We start from the raw sequence: 20,529 nt of genomic DNA, 5'->3' as shown, positions 1-20,529 counted from the left end.
GAAAATATGACAAAGATGTCATATAAAAATGTAAATATCAACCAAAACTATTTTACAGATTTGTAAACAACAAACTGAAAAACAAACAAAATTTGGAGAAATTAAGACAAGGAGGAGTTGAATACACAGAGGAAATAGAAATGGCGGAAATTATAAACAAGCATTTTAAATCAGTGTTTACAAGGGAGAACATACAACCAGAAGAGATCGAATGGAAAGAGAAAGTCCCCCCTATGAAAGAAATAGAAGTAACAAAGAATGAAATAATGAAACACTTGAGTAATCTTGATGTCAGAAAATCGCATGGACCAGATGAAATATCAAACTGGACTTGGAAAGAATGCAGAAATGAACTGGCAGACAAAATACATAGCATATAAATAGTTCCTTGAAAGAAGGAAAAGTTCCAGAAGATTGGAAAAAAGCAAATATAGTACCTATATATAAAGGGGGAAATAAAGAAGACCCTACCAACTATAGACCAGTCTCTCTAACAAGTACAATAGCAAACATTTGTGAAAAAGAACGATCAAAAGTAGATGGGTAAAATATTTAGAAAAAAAAACAGCGTGCTAAATCCAAGGCAATTTGGATTCAGACAAGGACGATCATGCGTCACCAATTTAATATGTTTCTATTCAATGCTAATAGATATAATGCAAGAAAGAGATGGATGGGCTAATTGTGCATTTCTAGACACAAAAAAAGCCTTTGACAAAGTACCACATAAGAAGTTGCTTAAGAAATTAGAAACTGAAGGAGGAATACATGGCAAACTGCTTAATTGGATGGAAGACTTTTTGCAAGAAAGAAAAATAAGAGTAGTGATAAGAGACAAACACTCAAAATGGGATGAAGTAATAAGCTGTGTTCCACAAGGAACAGTTCTGGCCCCAATAATGTTTGCTATATATATTAATGATATGGATGAAGGAATTGAAAGCTATATGAGCTTCTTTGCAGATCATGCAAAACTATTAAAAAAAGTGAACACGGAAGAAGATTGTGAGTCACTACAGAGTAATCTCAATAAATTATGGGAATGGAGTAGGAAGTGGGAGATGGAGTTCAACAGTAAAAAGTGTAAAATAATGGAATTTGGAAAGAGCAAAAACAGAATAACAGGATCATATAAATTGGGAGAAGAAGGAATAAAAAGAGTAGAAAATGAGAAGGACCTGGGAGTCATTGTTATGAATAATATGTCACCCGAGAAACATATAAATATGATTTTTGGATAAACTTATAACTTAATAAGAACAATCAAAGTGGCATTTACATACCTGGATGAAGAAATGGTGAAGAAAATTCTAATCACTCTGATAAGACCAAGATTGGAATATGCAGCAACGATGTGGTCACCAAGTACAAAAAAATGTATAAAAAAAAACTTGAAAGAATACAAAGAGCAATTACAAAACTGGCACCAACACTCTCAGTACTATCATATGAAGAGAGACTAGCAGAACTTGAACTACAGACACTAGAGCAAAGAAGAGAGAGAGATTTGATAGCTATTTACAGAATCATGAAAGGCATAGAAATTATTGATAGAGAGAATCTGATAAAATGGGATGATAGAAATACAAGAGGACACGGAAAGAAAATCAAGAAAGACAGCTATAGAAGAGATCTGAAAAATAACAGCTTTCCTCACAGAGTAATAGACAGTTGGAACAAGTTAGATGAGAAAGGGGTCTGTGCAAAAACAATACATGAGTTTAAAAATAGTTTAGATAGAATGAGACATGAAGACGGGACACCACGAGCATAGCTCCCCTTCCCGTAAAATACAACTAGGTAAACACACACACACAGCACCGTAGGCATCCCCATCAACACCAGGCGGCCTGATTACGCACCACTACAAAACACTCTGAATAAGCTCATGACGTGGGCGAAGACAACAACGTCACAATCAACACCAACAAGACCGTAGTGATGCACTTTTGTACCTCCACACAGGCGGTGGCTCCTCCACAACTTTCATTGAGCCCCCACCCCCTCCAACTGGTCCAATCCACCAAGATCTTGGGCATCACACTCGACGATCAGTTAAATTGGAACCAACATGTCACCAACATAGTCTGGACAGCGTCTTACAAGCTATATATGCTGAGCAGGTTAAAGTCATTAGGAACACCTACATCTGAGCTACAGGAGGTGTACAAAACCTTCATACTCCCCACCCTCATGTATGCCTCACCAGCCCGGTCCAGCTCACTCACCCTCACACAGAGACAAAAGTTGGAGAGGGTACAAAAGAGAGCGTGCAGGATCATCCTGGGCGTGGAGTACAGCGGTTACGACCACGCTCTTACCAACCTTACTCTATCTTGGGTGTCCCAGCGGCACGGTGAGGCACTAAAGAAATTTAGGGAAAGCCTGCTTTCCCACCCTAGACACCGTCACTTCCTCCCTCCCGACGCTCCACCACCTCGCCACGCCACTAGACACAGAAATAGGCTCGTACCAATCAAAGCGCCAAGGACTGACCGCTACAAAAACAGTGCCATCCCATCCATTGTGCACATAATCAACTCTATGTAAACTTGTACCGTATATATACTCTAAGTTTTATATGTTTAATCCGCTTTTGCATTGTATTATTGTCAGTGTACTACTGCTATTGAAATAATCCTATTATTATTATTATTATTATCATTAATTATTATCATTAATTATTGTCATTATTATCATTTATTGTTATTATTATTATTATTATTATTATTATTATTATCATTATTATTATCATCATCATCATTATTATTATCATTATTATCATTATTATTACACGTCGGTCGAAGTGACAACGAAGTTCGGAACTCCAAGAAAACAACGAGGGAGTACCTTTGTTGTATTAGTGGGGAAGGGAAAAGATCGTGGTGTAGTGGAAAGGTGAAGAAAAAGGAGAGAGGGATTACTGAGGAAAATGGAAGGAAATGAGGAAGGGGAAGAACGGGCCCCGGATGTTAGAAGGGGTGTAAACAAAAGGAGTGCAGAACACACAGACGAGGGAGAACAAGGAAGCAGAGGTGTCAAAAGCAGAAATATAGATAATAGCAGCTCTATGGAAAGAGAAGATAACTGCTTTTATGGATTTAATGAGGGAGGAGGTGACAACCTCCCCCAAATAGTAAATCTAGAGGAGAAACTAGAAAAAAAATGAACGAAGCATGGGAGGTTATGTTTAACTAATTAACTCAAAGAGTTGATAAACTGGAAGAACTAGACAAGGAGAATCAAAACCTAATTAAAGAAATAGAAACCTTAAACAGACAGTTAAAAGAAGCAAAAGATGAGAATGAGGAATTAAAGAATAATCATAAAGAGAATAAAGAGTCCATAGTAAAAGAAACACAGGGTTGGAGAAAAGTCCAAGAGAATAACAAAATTGTATGTAGAGATATAGTGACACAGCAGGTGAAAGAACAAACTAAGGACACTGTTATTAAAGTGATGAGAAGGAGAATATAGTAAGAGACTTAGCGGACAAAAAGAAATGTATAATTATATTAGGGATGGAAGAGAAGCATAATCCAAATAGGACCATAGGAGTAAAAGAGGAGAAGGAAAAGGTAAACAAGATATTAGAATTAGTTCAAGAGGACGGACAAGAAATAGGGAAAGAAATTGAAGAAATATACAGAATAGGGAAATACAATACAGATAAGACCAGACCAATTAAGATCAAATTCAAGTCACAAACGACAGCAGAGAATATCTTAGCAAAAACAGGGAAACTAGCAGGCAGTGATCAATATAAACAGGTATGGATAAAAAGATAAATGAATAAAGAGGAAAGAGAGGATGAGAAAACAAAAAGACTAGAAGCTAAGGAAAAAAACGAGAAAAGAACATTGAGAAAAAGATCAGTTCTATTGGAGAGTAGTGGATATGAAAGTGAGGAAATGGTTCATAGCAGAGAAAAAAGGAAAGGAAACAGAAAACACGATGGAAGTAGCAGAAAATTAAAACTGTTTTACACAAACATACTGTAGATGGCTTCATAACAGGCTTGAATGAACTGAATGATTACCTGAACGAAAAAAAAACGGACATAATGGGAATTGTGGAGACAAAATTGAAAGGTCCACTACCACCCAACAGTGTAGGACATGGTGCATATAATTATTGGATTAGAAACAGAGAGGTAAAACAAGGGGGTGGAGTTATGCTCCTGACTAAGAAGGATATAAATGTGAGGAATGTCACATATGGAAAGAATAGAGGTGATTGTGATGGAAGTGGAGGACAGGGATGGGAAGAGCAGGAAGTTTGTAGTAAATTATGTGCCTCCTAAAACGACTTCGTGGGAAGAGAGAGAACACAAAAATATGTTAGAATACACAAGGATAACACCAAATAAGATAACGGAGGATGGAGGAAAAATAGTTATAATGGGTGACTTTAACTGTAAAGAAGTCTGCTGGGAAGAGATGACAGTGAAGGGTGGAGACGACCTATGGGGAAATGTACTACTTGATATGATTATAGAAAATACAATGATGCAATGGTACAAGAGACTACTAGGTATAGGAATGAGGAAGAACCATCGAGACTGGACCTAATAATCACATCAGAACCCGAAATAGTGGACAAGATTGAATACAAGACGCCAATAAGTAAAAGTGACCACATATTGGTTGAACTGTAACTAAATGAGGAAAAATACATGGGAAAAACGAACAATATAGAAAAGGAAGATTGATGTATGGAAAAACAAATTTTGATAAAATAAGAGAATTCTTTCAAAAAGTAGACTGGGAAAGAATACACAAGGAGGAAACAACAGTAGAAGAGAAATGGAATATTTTGACAAAAATTTATAAAGGAGTGGAAAAGTATGTTCCAAGACAAAAACAAGAAAAAGGATATGTAAAGTGTTGGTACAACAAAAGATGTAGGGAGTTGAAAGACAAAAGGGATAAAGCTTGGATAAAATGGAAAAAAGACAAAAGACCTGAAAAAGGGAAAATATATACTAGTTATAGAAATGAATATGTACAAGTGTGCAGAGAGGAAAAGAGAAAATACGAAAAAGATGTCATAGAAAAATGTAAAGATCAACCAAATCTATTTTACAGATTTGAAACAACAAACTGAAAACAAACAAGAATTAGGGAAACTACAACAAGGAGGAGTTGAATACACAGAGGAAATAGAAATAGCAGAAATTATGAACAAGCATTTTAAATCGGTGTTTACGAGGGAGAACATACAACCTAGAGATATCGAGTGGGAGGAGAAAGTTCCCCCTATGAAAGAAATAGAAGTAACAAGGAATGAAATAATGAATCACTTGAGTAATCTCGATGTCAGAAAATCGCATGGACCTGATGAAATAGCAAACTGGATTTTGAGAGAATGCAGGAATGAACTAACAGACAAAATATATAGTCTAATAAGCAGTTCATTGAAAGAACGAAAAGTTCCAGAAGATTGGAAAAGAGCAAATATAGTACCAATATATAAAAGGTAAAACCAGGAAGACCCTACTAGCTATTGACCGGTCTCTCTTACAAGAACGATAGCTAAAATTTGTGAAAGAATTATCAAAATTAGATGGGAAAGGCATTTGGGGGGAAAAAACGTACTAAATCCAAGGTAATTTGGATTTAGACAAGGACGATCATGCGTCACAAACTTAATGTGTTTCTATTCAAGGCTAATAGATGTAATGCAAGAAAGAGGTGGATGGGCTGATTGTGCATTTCTAGACCTGAAAAAAAAACTTTTGATTAGGTGCCACATAAGAAATTGCTAAAGAAATTAGAAACTGAAGGAGGAATGCAGGGCAAACTGCTGAAGTGGATGGAAGACTTCTTGCATGAAAGAAAAATGAGTGGTGATAAGAGACAAACACCCTAATTGGGATGAAGTGATTAGTGGAGTTCCACAAGGAACAGTTCTGGCCCCAATAATGTTTGCTATATATATCAATGATATGGATAAAGGAATTTAAAGTTATATGAGCTTCTTTGCGGACGATGCAAAGTTGTTGAAAAAAGTGAACATTGTAGAAGATAGTGAGTCGCTACAGAGTGATTTCAATAAAGTATGGGAATGGAGTAGGAAGTGGGAGATGGAATTCAATATTAAGAAGTGGAGTATAATGGAATTTGGAAAAAGCAAAAAAAGAATAGTGGGATCATATAAATTGGGAGAGGAAGAACTTAAACAAGTAGAAAATGAGAAGGACCTGGGGAGTCATTATTATGAATAATATGTCCCCTGAGAAACATGTAAACAATTTTTTGGGAAAAACTTATAATTTAATCAGAACAATCAAAGTGACATTTATATACCTGGACGAAAATAGTGAAGAAAATACTGGTCACTTTGATAAGACCAATATGTATGCAACTACGACGTGGTCACCAAGTACAAAAAAAAATGTATAACAAAACTTGAAAGAATACAAAGAGCAATTACAAAATTGCCACCAACACTCTCAGTACTATCATATGAAGAGAGACTAGCAAAACTTGAGCTACAGACATTAGAGCAAAGAAGAGAGAGAGGAGACTTGATAACTATTTATAGAATCATGAAAGGCATAGAAACTATTGATAGAGAGGATCTAATTAAATGGGATAGTAGAGATACAAGAGGACACAGGAAGAAAATCAAGAAAGACAGTTATCTGCACAGCCAGGATCTCGTCAGACGGCCACCACGACCTCTGCTCCCGCCATGCCCCTTGTTTCTCACAAGCTGGCTTTAACCCCCTAGCCTGCGTTGTGTGCAAAGCGCGGGTTGAGGAGATTCGTGCTGCTCCTCCCAAAACCCGTTCCAAGCTAGCCGCCCTCGAACTTCTTCGGGAGGCATGGCACAGAGCTCGGTACAAGGACGAGTCTGATGTTGCGGAGTATGGTGTCCCCGAGCGTCCTCAGGCCTCCTCACGTGAACCCGGCAGGAAATCTCGCTCGAAAAAGAGGTCTGCCTCACCGAGGTCCAGGACGCTCGCTTGTCCCCACCCTCCACATCCACACTCATGTTCCTAGACGGCTAGTTGATGCATTTGCCCACCGGGGAGGGTGCATCGGCCGACATCTCAATGGCTCTGAGTGTGTTGGCGGACGTGGAGTTCGGGGTGGACTGGGACGGGTCTGCCCTTGCTCCCCCACAGACTTTATTGGCTCGGGATTGAGTGGGACACAGTCAGCGTCCTTCGGGTGCTCCCCTGCGCCAAAAGAGCGTGCTTCTCTCACACGTCCTCCCTCCTTCGGTGGCGGGGGGGGGTAGGGAGGGGGAGGTGGGGTCGACAATGCGCATGCCTGCACAGAGCCGGGAATTTTAAATTTCCGATGATTTTGGCGGAAAATTCAAACCACACTCAACCTTCGGGAAATGGCCATATGACCAGGAGTGTGGTATGGGATTATCGCTATAGCTTCGCTGTGCAGGTTTCTTAAGCCGATAAGAAGAATTTAAGCGGCACGAGCCGCGACAAAGAAATATTATAGAAGAGACCTAAAAAAGAACAGCTTTCCCCACAGGGTAATAAACGTTTGGAACAAATTAGATGAGAATGTGGTGTGTGCAAAAATGATACACGAATTCAAAAACAATCTAGATAAAACGAGATATGTGACGGTACATCACGAGCATAGCTCCCTTTCCCGTAAAATACAAATAGGTAAATACACACACACACACATATATATGTATATATATATATATATATATATATATATATATATATAATATACACAAGGTATATGCATAATTTCTCATATATTCGTCCATCAGTAACTTAATTGTATGGCTCTGACCAACTTATCAACTTTTATCATCCATTCATTTCCCATTGAATAATGTCTATTCAGTCATGAATTTTCATTTTTATTTTCAATCAACCTTTCACATTTGGTCCTAATCGTAAATTTTCATTGCCCATGATATTATCATCATTTACATGTCATTTACATACATTAGGAACATTCTGGATGCCAGTATTGACCACCCAGGAAATTTACTAGATACTTCTTTCCTTCATATATTTTACAATTGTTCTCATGAGTTGGTCTTTTAGGAAGTCCCTTTGTATTCCAGTTTACACACTGTAAGGCACTTTATCAAAAAATTTCTTCAGGCCGCACACTTTTTTTTATATGTATGACATGTTGCAATACAAAATAAAAATCGCTATTGGTGCCCAAATTCTAACGTTAGAGGTAATCCTAGTTCGTTTTCTCTTGCGCTTGATTAGTTGATGTAAGAAGAAAACGTAGTTGTTACAGTGCAATCCCATGAATCATACAATAAGAATTCAAATATACGTTGTACATTGTACATTTTATATAACATTGCATATTCTATTCATTAAAGAAGTTAGATCTAGAGGAGGGGAAGAGGGACCATATACTCCAAATAGAAATCCAAGGTATTTGAAATTTTGCCGGTCGCCACGTATAATCCCGTTATAAATATTGTTTTAATGTATAAAATATCAGTGTATTTAATCGTGTACATAATGCAAAAGTATGCCTATGTGGTCAATTTAAAGTTTGTGTCTAGATATACCCTTGTGAGGAGGGACAGCACGACTGGCAGCAACGGTAGATCACTACGGCAGTGTGGACTGACCTCGGAACCTCTCCAAGCAAACCAAGAAAACCTTACAAAAATATCACATGTCCAGCAACTAGAAATAATATAACACAATACAAAGAGGTAATAAACTAATAACGTTACTGCAAGCTTTTGATTAATCAGGAATTTCGTTCCATTTAGATCTTGTGACTAGAGATTCAGTGACACGTTGCAGACCTTCTATGCTTGTCCAAAAAGTACAGCGAGTACTGGATTGATGTCGCTAATTAGACGTCATCTGTTGTCTTTGCGGATTGCAACCGTCCCCTGCCCAGCAGAGAGAGCGTGGTTCAGGGCATTGAAGATGGTAGCAAGCTCTGTCTAAACTGTAAATTGGAACTTATGGCTTCACCCTTCGCTCTGACGGGTGTATCAACGGCATCCCTTGCGAGTACAATAGGGGCCCTGTAACGTATGTCGATTAGGGTTAATGTTTACACTCATCTGTAGGGCAGATCCGGCACGGAAATCAGATAGATATTGATGTAATAATTGAAGGTAGCTCTACCATGAACATTGTGAAGGGAATAGGAATCAAAGGTGAGGATAGAGTCATAGATTCCAGTATGATTAATATCTCAACTACATGGTACACCTTCGATCAGGTATCCAATTGGCGCTCAGGGTAATGTCATAATAATATGATAATTCATATGGTGTTGATGTTATGATAAGGGAAATTATTTTCAGATTGTTTTTATGTATGATTCAACTACCAAACATTATTGGGACTTCCATTACCCTATGGAAGTCACTGAATAATCATGTTTAGTATTTTCCTATAGATATGTATTTGTACAAGTCTGAATGTACGTAGCCTTTATTTTCATTAGAAATACTTGAGTTAGAGAGATCTAGAAGTAGGCCAGATTTACTCCAGACACATACTTTTTTTTTTTTTTTTTGGCAGTGGCTATTTTTATGACGAGTCTTAAGAATAGTCCCAAGGCTGAGCCTATTCTTACGACATGGTTGATAGCACCCTCTAATCTCTATCGTGAACTTTTGAACTAAATTTTTACAACAATAACCTAACCTAACAATCCTCCCAAGAATGTTGTTTCAAAAAATTTTAAATGCGCAAATTTATCTTAAATTGCTAAATGATGTGTGAAGATGTCTCGGAATAGACAGAAGTCTAGTTCTTATGTTTGATTTGGTCATGTCACAGTACTAGATTTTGGCTGATCTTTTTTATATCCATGCTGACAGCAATAATCTTTTAAAAACTACTGCAACTCAAGTTTGAAACTTCTGTTAGGACCATGTTTAGTAGCTGATTGTATTGTTCTGGAGTTCCTGATATGATAAAGATTTATATTATTAGACTTTTTCCCAACTGGAAATCAATTTTTTTAGAGCTGCAAATGAATCAAATGCTGCACCTGCTGCAAGTAATTTGAAATTAGTGGTAGCCATCTTGAATTTAGTTCAAAAGTTCACGATAGAGGGTGCTATCAACTATGTCATAAGAATAGCCTGAGGACTATTCTTACGGCTCATCGTAAAAATAGCCACTCCGTTTTGTTTTTTGTTTTTGTTTTTCTTTCTTTCTTGGCTTCTGATTCAAGCTGACTTGTAAACCAAACCTAACCACAGCAGGGACTCCTGTGTCTCCTGCCTTTTTTTAACTTTCCTCTTGGGAAACACGATATTTTGTTTATTGCATGGAATGGCAGGAGAAGCTGACACACACCCTCCTTTCTTGCCAAGGGTAGCATTTCACCTAACCATACCTTAGTAAGAAACGATTATAGCTCCTCCCCTTTCACACATATTGAACCCTCTCTCACTCAGGTCACTTTCTAACCAAACCTAATCAGTATAACCTAACTATAGGAGCAGGTAAAGATAGCACTGACCCCCTTTCACTTCCCCATAAAGGTACTTATGCAACATTTTATTTTTATTATAGAATGAATCGGTTTTCAATTAATTCTGGGTAGCATAAATTTTGAGATGTGCACACCTACCCAATATAGCTATAAAAAATTGATATATTAATTTTGTAAGTTCTAATACATCAATGTAATAAAAGTTTTACTTGGCAGAAATCAATAACAGAAAAAGTTCCCAAAAGTGATACACTAATGAACGGAGCCACGACAAGTACTTGAGACACATTCTTTGTTTTGATGGATTTGAGGTAAGAAATTAAAGTATGATAAATTTGTCTAACCTAACTTAGCCTGCATTTAGTAATACAGTACCTGTAATTCTAGAGGTCATCTGGGTTGTCGTCAAGGATGTTGATGGCTTGTTTTGGTATCCAATCAGACTGCAGGGTGTAGATGAGTTTTATGGCTTGAAGAATAGCATGAAACTCAGGTTCCATAGCACAGTTTTAAAAATATGTAACATGGTGTTGCTTGGCATGGGAGAATATTACCAATTCAGTTTTACACATGAAAATTCATATAATTTGCAACTTGCAGTCTATATGCTCACTGGCCAAGCAGGTTACAGTATCTCTATTTGCAGCAGAAGTCGAGGTGACAGCAGTTCAAACCCTGCCACCAGGAAGTTGGACCAGAGGCATGGTTTATTAAATTCCATGTTATAAAGTCCTCTATTTTGGCTTCATTCCATATATAAATTTCACTTTTTTTTAAGCATAGGTTATTGATGTTCTTTCTGCAAAGTCTTCCTTTAGTTCAAGCAGTTCAAAACTCAGATGATCAACATTAGTCTTTATCTTTATTTGCAACCAGTGATGGGGGCCTCCAAAGGTGGTCTTGTGAAATGGACATCAGAAAGAATCATCTTCCCATTGTTGATCCTCATATCCCATCAACATCACCATCTCTGCTTGGAGATGTAGTCCCATGGATCTGGCTTTTGATCTCTGGAACAGCCCCAGAATCTCTATCTGATAGGTGTTTGTCAGATTCAATTGTCTTTTTTCCATTTTCTCATATAAGGAGAACTGATGTTTGGCAACTGTTCCCCTCCTCTTCCTTCTGCCAACTAGTGATATAAAAGCAATCCTGCCCTGAAATAATGGAGGTAGCAGTACAATATTTCCTCATGGAGAGATCTGTGGGAGGGCTCAAGAACCAATCCCGACTAGCTGGCACTTCAGGTTTTCAGTCGGTGAAACTCGAGGCAGAAGTTGTGATATTTATATAGTAATGCTTTTTCTTCCTTTGATGGATCTATTGTAAGAATGACTTCCTTGCACTGTATACTTTTTTATCATTATCGTTTCTTCTTAAGCATTACCCGTCATTTGGCAATATGTGAAAGTTAATTTGAGAAACATGCTTTTTCTTTCTTCTCTCAAATTTTCCATGTTGGGAATTTGTAGTAATGTTTCACTCTCTTCTTTTTATTATTCTTATGGTTACTCCATTAAAGAAAGTTTCCTCTTTTTATCACGTCTTCATCACTGAGTGTATTCCACTATAACAAGTCAGTTTATACTTTTGTTACTTCATACCTCTGCTTTCTGATGTGTGTGTCTGTGCATTTATATTCAGGTGCATATTTGAGCAGGATAAACTTTGTTAATTTTTGTGTTCTTTGCAGGTTCACTGTTCACTGGATGTCTACTATCATAGGAGGAACCTTCAAGAAACTATGAATATTGGAAGTCTGCAATTGATGATTTATTTGTGTATACAGTTTTGAAGACTTTAATGTATGTGACTGAATTTTATTCAGTAAATTGATCATGTAACAAGCTGTAATGGAGAAAGTTTACCTGAATATTGTGTACAGTAATTGTTTTTAGCAAGGTTTTTCTTCCTGCATAATCTTAACTACACATGTGAATTTACTGTAGTACAATATGAGTATCAACGAAGAGAAGTTTAAACAGTGCAAATACTGTAATTCCACATTTTCTTCATCTATCAGTCTCAAAAAGCATTTGAGGACACACACAAGAGAGAGACCATATCAGTGCATGGAGTGTCCAGCAACGTTTTCTCGGGTGTATGGTCTCAAGAGGCACTCATTTACCCACACAGGTGAGAAACTCTACCAGTGTAATTATTGTAAAGCAGATTTTATCTCATCTGGAAACCTGAAAAAACATATTGTAGTTCACACAAACGAAAAGCCATATAAATGTGGGGAATGTACGGCTGCCTTTACTCAAGCACTTTCACTCAAAAAACATGTTTTAATCCACACTGGCGAGCGGCCTCACAAATGCACAGACTGTGAAGCTGCATTTGCACAAATCAACAACCTCAAAAAACATATTAGGATACACACAGGAGAAAGACCGTATCGATGCACGGAGTGCCCAGCGACGTTTTCTCGGTCATACACTCTCAAGATGCACTCGCTTACGCACACAGGCGAGAAACCGTACAAATGCAGTTACTGTGAAGCGGAATTCATCTCGTCCGGAAACCTGAAAAAACATACCGTGGTTCATACTGGCGAAAAGCCGTACAAATGTAGGGAGTGCACGGCAGCTTTTACTCAGTCACATTCACTCAAAAAGCATATGCTAATCCACACCGGTGAGCGGCCCCACAAATGCACATACTGCGAATCTGCATTTGCTCAAGCCGATAACCTCAAAATCCATATGATGACGCATACAGGTGATAAGCCACACAAGTGCCCTCACTGTGTGGCAACGTTCACTCAGTCCAGCATTCTCAAGAAGCACATCATGATTCACACAGGGAAGAGACAATTCAAGTGTACTCACTGTAGTGCCTCGTTTGTGAATTCCGGCAATTTAAATGCCCACATTAGGGTTCATACTGGGGAACGACCATACAAATGTACACATTGCGAGGCGGATTTTGCGATGGCGACCAGCCTCCAAAAGCACATCATGATCCATACAGGAGTCAAACCACATAAATGTACCTATTGTGATGCTGCATACATTTCATCCAGAAGCTTAAAAGCTCACATTCGAACACATGCAGAAAATAAACCTCACAAGTGCTGTTTCTGTAAAGCTGCATTTACCAGCAAGAGAGACCTGAGGAAACACACGAAGGATCATGCAGAAGAAAAGTCCCACAATTGTGCGTATTGTAGTTCTTCTTTCTCCCATCTCTTTGATCTTCGGAAACACATTACAATTCACACAGGGGAGAAACTCTTCACGTGTGATATCTGTGAGGCTTCATTTAACCAGTATTGTAATCTGAGGAGGCATAACATGACCCACACTGGAGAGAAGCCATTCAAGTGTACATTTTCGTCTTGCAAAGCTTCATTTTCCCAGTTAGGTAATCTCAAAAAACATATGTTAACCCATAAACGAGATAAGAAAAGGAAAAGTAAGTTTCATAAAGAAGTGCCTCATCCACCTTCCTCTGACAGTATTTCTCAGAATTCACTAGATAACTTGGAAAAGCTCACTGAAGAATCCATTGACAGGAAACCCAGTAGATGTTCAACTTGTTTTAGATTATTTGAAACTAGTCAAGATCTTGCAAAGCACACTTCTGTCTGTTCAGATCAAAATCCTGATGAGTTAAGTGACTTTAATATTGTTTCACAGCCTGCTAAGCTTGAACGTAAGTTATCAGAAGAACCAATAATCAAAGCAGAAATTTTTACTCATGTACACAAAGATTCAACTGCAGGTATGACATTTGACATCAAAGTTGAAGAATATGATGTTGACTGAGAGATTAAGTTCAGCCTGGCACACCTTACTCATGAATTTTGTTTAGGCTTTGCATCATGGAAGCTGCCAAGTTAATCCACAGAATATTTTGTAAAGTATAGATAAAAAGAAGTATATGAATTATCATGCCAGTTCACATTCTGATATGAATTGCATTTCAGAAAATAAAGAATTATAGTAGATGGCATAGATTTATGGATGTTGGGATATGTGTTATTCATGTACAGAAATGTAAGAATTCATTGGATTTTTTCACAAGTTTGCTGAAACATTTGAAAAGTTCATGTATAAGAAAGAAAATGGAATCTGTTGATATGTAACTACAGTGGGACTAATGATGGGCATCTGCATGTAGTAATACTTCAAGATGGAGACCAAAGTTACCCATTTTCAAAACACATCAACCCCGTCACATCACATCACAAACACATCACCCCGTCACTCAGTCTCTGCACTGAACCCAAGATCTCTCTCAGCTTCAGCCATATTTCATACACTTTTTCACACATGGAGAGCTGGCAACTGTTCTCCTCTTACTACTTTCAGGCAGTGATATAGAAACAGTCCCACACCGATACAACACAGGGAGATCTGTGGGAGGTTACAAGGACTGTTGCCAGCTACTGTGACGCTTGCCATGTAGTGAAATTTGAGGTAACATTTGATTGATTGTATATACTGTGATGCAGTCATATGACTATTCAAGCTCTTTCATGCTTGACATGCAAATTTACAGAAGTATATGTATCTAACCTAATTAAAGGAAACAAGCTGTTGATATAAACATGCAATTCTTCAAAAGGAAAACATGTAATGATTTTTTAGTTACTTGTTTACTTATATGTTCTGCAGCCTCATAATGAAACAAAAGGTCTGTTGTCATGCTTTTCCATTGTTAACCATTGCTATTTACTTGGGATTTCTTTATCATATGTACCACAAAAACTTAGGAGTAGGCTGCATTTGCATGTCAGCTGAAATAGAATTTTGCTCAAAGGAATGGGAGAAAAATTGTAGATCCACCTATTGGCTGAAAATATTCCAGAAGAGGAATCAGAATGAAATTTCAAAATATTACCTTGCATATTCTGCAGAGAAAAATGGAAAAAATTCACTGTGATGATGTATTCTCCATCATTTTGCCTATAGGTTTGATAGTACTTTCTTACACTTTCATTCCAATTTCATTAACAAATTTTGTAATTGCGGAAACTGTATTCATTGTACCTGTGAGAGAATGGAATAATTTTGGAGATAATATAAATAATATATATTTCACTGACTATTATTGGCTAGTAATACCACAACCTTTTTTTTTTCTGCAAAACTGAGCACTGCAATCAAAACTGAACAACAAACCAGTGATGGCTCATGTATAGGCACTGCAGAGCCCCCTATTGTCACTCAATATTAGTAACATTCAATAGTGGTTTTTTTTAACACTTGTATATCATATAATCTTTAAGTTTAATGTCTATTGAGGAAGGAAGGGAGAAGACAGAAGATAGGGGTGAGTGGAGAATGGTTGTGTATGGATGATGCTGTGATGCATGGAAGAGAGTGGGTGGGGAATGGGGGTGGTAGTGAGGGAGTATGTGTGAATGATATTTTGACGCAGCCAAAAGTGATTTCTCGCCGTCTTTTTTTTCTTTCTACATGAGGGGGGTCACCAATTAAATGAAGCAGCCTTGTTGTGGATGTGCTGTGTCTTGCTACACTGCTTCCAACCCAGGGCAGTGGGCAAGATGTAAGGATGACCCATCATCCTGGAGGAGCCAAGAAAAGAGGTATGGAGGGGTGGTGAATGGGAGTGGATTACGTGGGGATGAAATAAGTGGGAGTGGATTTATGCCTTTGGCTGTGGCTACCTCCCTTGTAAAGGGGAAAAAGCCATTGGTATATGTATATATGCATGTAAGCTTGATGTCAGTAGCCATCCCCTACTTCATGAAGAAATTACAAAAATCCTTGAATAGAACTTTGTGCTTTACAGTTCCAGTGGTATGATGTCTGGCTGTTGTATGCATGTGCACACATCAGAGATAAGAAATTGCATGCTAGGTAGAAAGAGCACTGTCACTTATACAGTGCCAACCCTGTTGTGCAAGTATAAGGTAGTGTTTCTTTTGACTCAGTATGTGTTGTGCTTAAAAAACATGTACAATATTCTTGAATGTGATATACAGTATATGTATACATTTATGCATATGTATTTAATTCTTTATAGTTGCTGCTTAATGTCGGCAGCACCCCCACTAATTTAGCTACAGGCTGCCACTGCAAAGTATGTTAGTTTATTTCACCGAGGTAAAACATTTTATGATTTTACACCACTGACATAGAGTAATTCCTATTGCCATACCTTGCAAGATTTATAGAGATAATTCACATTTACTTTTTCCATCCTCTTTCATTTTGTTTTCTGGCATGATGGATGGTGCTTTCATATAATCTTGTTACAATTTTGTTGTTAGATTTTCTGATTGTAGAAACTACTCATTAAATTCATAAAAGAAAGGTAATTTTCTAATCATATAACTATAATATATTTTATATAATATTGAAAAGCATTTAATAGTGCAAAACTTGAGGATTGCAATAACATAGTTTATTTTATTCATATAGAAAACTCTGTCATTGCATTACTGGTGCAACTAATATATCTGAAGTATGTAACTCATATTTATCTACTTTTGAAGCCTTTTAATATTGTTGGAAAAAGAAATTTGTCATTAATCCACTAGTGGGAATAATTTCAATATTACTTATTCAGAGACAATCTTTACATTAGCACATTAGTAATAATTATGACAAAAGAAACAATATAAATTTAATATATCTGGACTTTGCAAAGGCTTTTAATACTGTCCCATACTAAAGACTACTTTTGAGTTAGCTTCACACAGAACAAGTGGTAGCTTATTAAGCTGGACTGGTAATTAGTTAAACAATTGTAAACAGAGTTTTTCAAAATGGTAAAACTTCTAAATGCAAAAATGTTACGGGTGGAGTTCCTCTGGGTTCCATTCTTGAGCCACTTCTATTCATAGTATTTATAAATTATATTGACCATGGACTGAAATCTATTGTCTCCAAATTTGCTGATAATACAAAAATGTGTGGAATGGCAAATGATCACTTAAGTCAATTAGACATTTAAGAAGATTTAGGTAAATTACAGCAATGGTCTGAAAAGTGGCTAATGAAATATAACAAGTAAATGTAAGGTTATGCACATAAGATATTATCTCAAATCATCTAAGCAGTGTATTTTTACCTCAGAGAAAGCAAATAAGTTTCTGGGACTGATTGCATGATCTTTTGATTTTAAAAATCTATCCATCATTAACAAGCTATATGAATCATTAGTTTGTCCACATTTGGAATATGCTGTTTCGATATGGTCACTAAATCTCGGACATTGACATATTGGAAAAAGTACAAATGCAAGCCACAAAACTGATTCCAAATATTAGAAATAAATCATACGAAAGTCACCAAAACATATGAACCTATTTTCCCTAAACTCAGGGGTGATTTTATACAGGTCTTTAAGATTCTAAAGGGAATTGACATCAAGTGATGAAATTTTCACACTGAATGTAATTCAGACAAGAAATAATGGTTTTGATCTGTCAGGAAGTAGATTTAACTTGGAAGTGAGTAGAAACAAATTTGCCAACTGTGTAGTAAATGAATGGAATAAACTTATTGTAGAGGTGGTGCAATGTAGTATAGTTCAAAGTTTTAAGATTTATATTAATAAATACCTAAGAAATATGCTGTAATGCTTGCCTTCTTTTTATCTTATTTTTAATTTCTTATTATTAATCTATTATTTATTTTTGGAAGCTCGCTGCCTGAGCGGGTTAAGGCATCATTACTTGAGGTGAAGGTCAAGGGGATGGCAGTTTGAATCCTGCCACTAGCAAAGTTGAACCAAGGGCATGGTTCATTAAATTCTACACTACAAGGCCCTCTGTGAAGGACGCCGTCCTAGCCTTCTGATAGGGGGAGTTTGTGACGTTAAACCATATCATCATTATTATTTAGTTATTATTATCTATCTGTTTATTTTTTTTATTTATTTGTATATTATATATTGTTATTTTTCTTTCTTTATTATTTATCATTATCTACTCATTTTATTTTTTATTTATTTGGTTATTCATTTATCTTTATTTTTTCTGCATACGACTTAGTTATGGACCACAAGGTCTCCTGTTGGTATGCTCTTACTTTGTAATCCTTTGACTGGGAACTTACAGCCTCAGGCAGACCCATAAATCTCCCTGAAGAGACACTGTGGACTATTATTTGTGTTTTAATGATGTGGGACTATTTCTGTGTCACCAGCTAAAAGTAGTACGAAGGGAACAGTCACTGGCTGTCAGTTCTCCTTTTTATGAAAAGGTGTAAGAAATTTAGCTGAAGTTTGCAGATATCTTGAGACCAATCAAGATATGGAGAATCGTTCCTTTAGAGCTGGGGTTGCTGGGTTTTAAAAAAAGACAACCGGTAAACAACTCTCTTGTAGAAACATCATAGAAGGTACCCACATTGGTCCCTTGCAGTATTCACAGAATGGAAAATTAATCTCCTCACCTTCTTTTTTTTTTTTTTTTTTTTTTTTTTTTTTTTTTTTTTCCTACATCAGATTCAAATTTCAAATTAATTTTAGTGCTGGATGTTCCATCAGTGTCAGAATTTGGTCCATCTCTGAGTCTGCTTCAATTTAGGAAATCTAAATTCAGTTTAGGTGATGGGACTGCAAACTATGCCAAAAAAAAACTTTAATTGATGAAAACAACTCAAACTGGCTTCAGTTTTGTGATGTGAACACTCCCACTGTATTTGAAATCAAGTTGTAATAACAGTAAGGCTGCTTTACTGTGTACTGGTTTCCATCTGCAGGCCATATGGAGATCAGAGTACTGTATAGTGATGTAGTGTGTATACTTATGGTGCAGGAAACTTATTTACAACATAATGTCTAAAGATGTGCAAACTCTTTTATTTATATATAAATTTATACAGATATTCATACATACATATACCAAAGGCTTTTTTTCCCCTTACATGGGAGGTAGCCATATTCATAAGTAAGAGAAATCTGCCAGGAACCAGTTAGTGCAAAAGAGAGAATGGTTGTAAATTGGTTCTACCACAACACTGTTTTATGTCATGGTCCTATATGTAAGGTGATCCCCTCTTACATGAGTACTAAATATGTCCCTATATTTTCAGCTTGTACAACAGTTTTTGAAAAATCTACCATACTTCTCAGGTATTTCATTTCACACTAAAAAATTTCCTCTCTACATACATACATACATATACCAATGACTTTTTCCCACTTACAAGGGCTGTATCCAAAAAACAAAAGTATAATCCACTCCCACATACTCCACTCCCATTCACCACCCCTTCCTCCTTCTTCTCTTGGCTCCTTCTGGATGACGGATGGAGCCAAAATAAGAGGGAGGGAGGGGGTTGAATGGGAGTGAAGTATGTGGGGATGGAATGGGCGGGAGTGGATTTTATGCCTTTGTTTTTTGGCTAACTCCCTTGGAAGGGGAAAAAGCCATTTTTATATGTAAGTAGAGAGGAAAATTTTAATGTGAATTTTCTTCTCTGCTCTATACAGTGCTGTCAGCACAATCACCTCTTCATATAATCTCTTTGCATCTATTCCCAAATGCCTATTTCTTGATACACTTTTTGATCACCCCTGTCATTTACTTGCTTCTCTCCATTACAATTTACCTCCACCTCCATTTCTCCTTTTCCTGCAACATGCGACCCAAAGAACCTAAAGCTATCCACTTCCTCCAGCCTCTCTCCTTTAAAATTTAGTTCCAAATTGCTGCCATCCTCTCCACTGAGAAATGAGGTGAGGAGGAGAGTGGGGGTGGGAAAGAAGATGGCAGATAGGGTTGACAAAAGAGTATTTGGATGATTTGGACACATCAAAAGAATAAGTGAGGAAATATTAGTAAAAGAGGTGTGGAAGGAGTGAATATGAGGGGACAACCGAGGATGAGATGGATGGATGGGGTGAAAGGAGCGATGAGCAAGCAGGGTATGTCTGTTGAGCAAGGAAGGGAGAAGGCAGGAAATTGGGGTGAGTGGAGAATGGCTGTGTATAGATGAAACTGTGATGTAGGGATGGTGGGGGGTTGGGGAGTGGTTATATGCGAATGATATTTTGATGCAGTATGAAGGGGTTCTCCCTGTCTACTATTTTTCTGCATGAGGGGACGGAGAGGGGTGGGGTCACCAATTAACCCATTAAACTCCGATGACAAAATTCTTGTCATTTG

At 37.2% G+C, this 20,529-nt stretch overlaps 1 protein-coding gene across 4 annotated transcripts; it reads left to right on the top strand.

Moving 5' to 3' along the window:
- Nucleotides 1-8,568: 8,568 nt before the first annotated feature.
- Nucleotides 8,569-17,318, top strand: LOC143032752 (uncharacterized). 4 transcript variants are annotated; one of them, XM_076197731.1, is made up of 3 exons: nucleotides 8,569-8,679; nucleotides 10,650-10,744; nucleotides 12,127-17,318. In XM_076197731.1, the coding sequence occupies exon 3, from the start codon at nucleotides 12,389-12,391 to the stop codon at nucleotides 14,204-14,206; it is 1,818 nt and encodes a 605-aa protein (XP_076053846.1). In that variant the 5' UTR covers nucleotides 8,569-8,679; nucleotides 10,650-10,744; nucleotides 12,127-12,388; the 3' UTR covers nucleotides 14,207-17,318. The 4 variants fall into 4 exon arrangements, with proteins under 4 accessions (XP_076053846.1, XP_076053848.1, XP_076053845.1 ...); XM_076197730.1 differs by lacking the exon at nucleotides 8,569-8,679 and adding an exon at nucleotides 8,865-9,138; XM_076197733.1 differs by lacking the exon at nucleotides 10,650-10,744 and having other exon boundaries at nucleotides 8,582-8,679.
- The last annotated feature ends 3,211 nt before the right edge of the window (nucleotides 17,319-20,529 follow it).

The sequence above is a fragment of the Oratosquilla oratoria genome, chromosome 14 (genome assembly GCF_046742065.1).
Source record: "Oratosquilla oratoria isolate Oo_2021 chromosome 14, ASM4674206v1, whole genome shotgun sequence".
Classification (NCBI taxonomy): domain Eukaryota; kingdom Metazoa; phylum Arthropoda; class Malacostraca; order Stomatopoda; family Squillidae; genus Oratosquilla; species Oratosquilla oratoria.
This window is presented reverse-complemented; position numbering and strand designations above follow the sequence as displayed.

Coding starts and splice junctions, on each gene's coding strand:
- LOC143032752 (XM_076197731.1), top strand. CDS start 12,389: ATGAGTATCAACGAAGAGAAGTTTAAACAGTGCAAATACTGTAATTCC.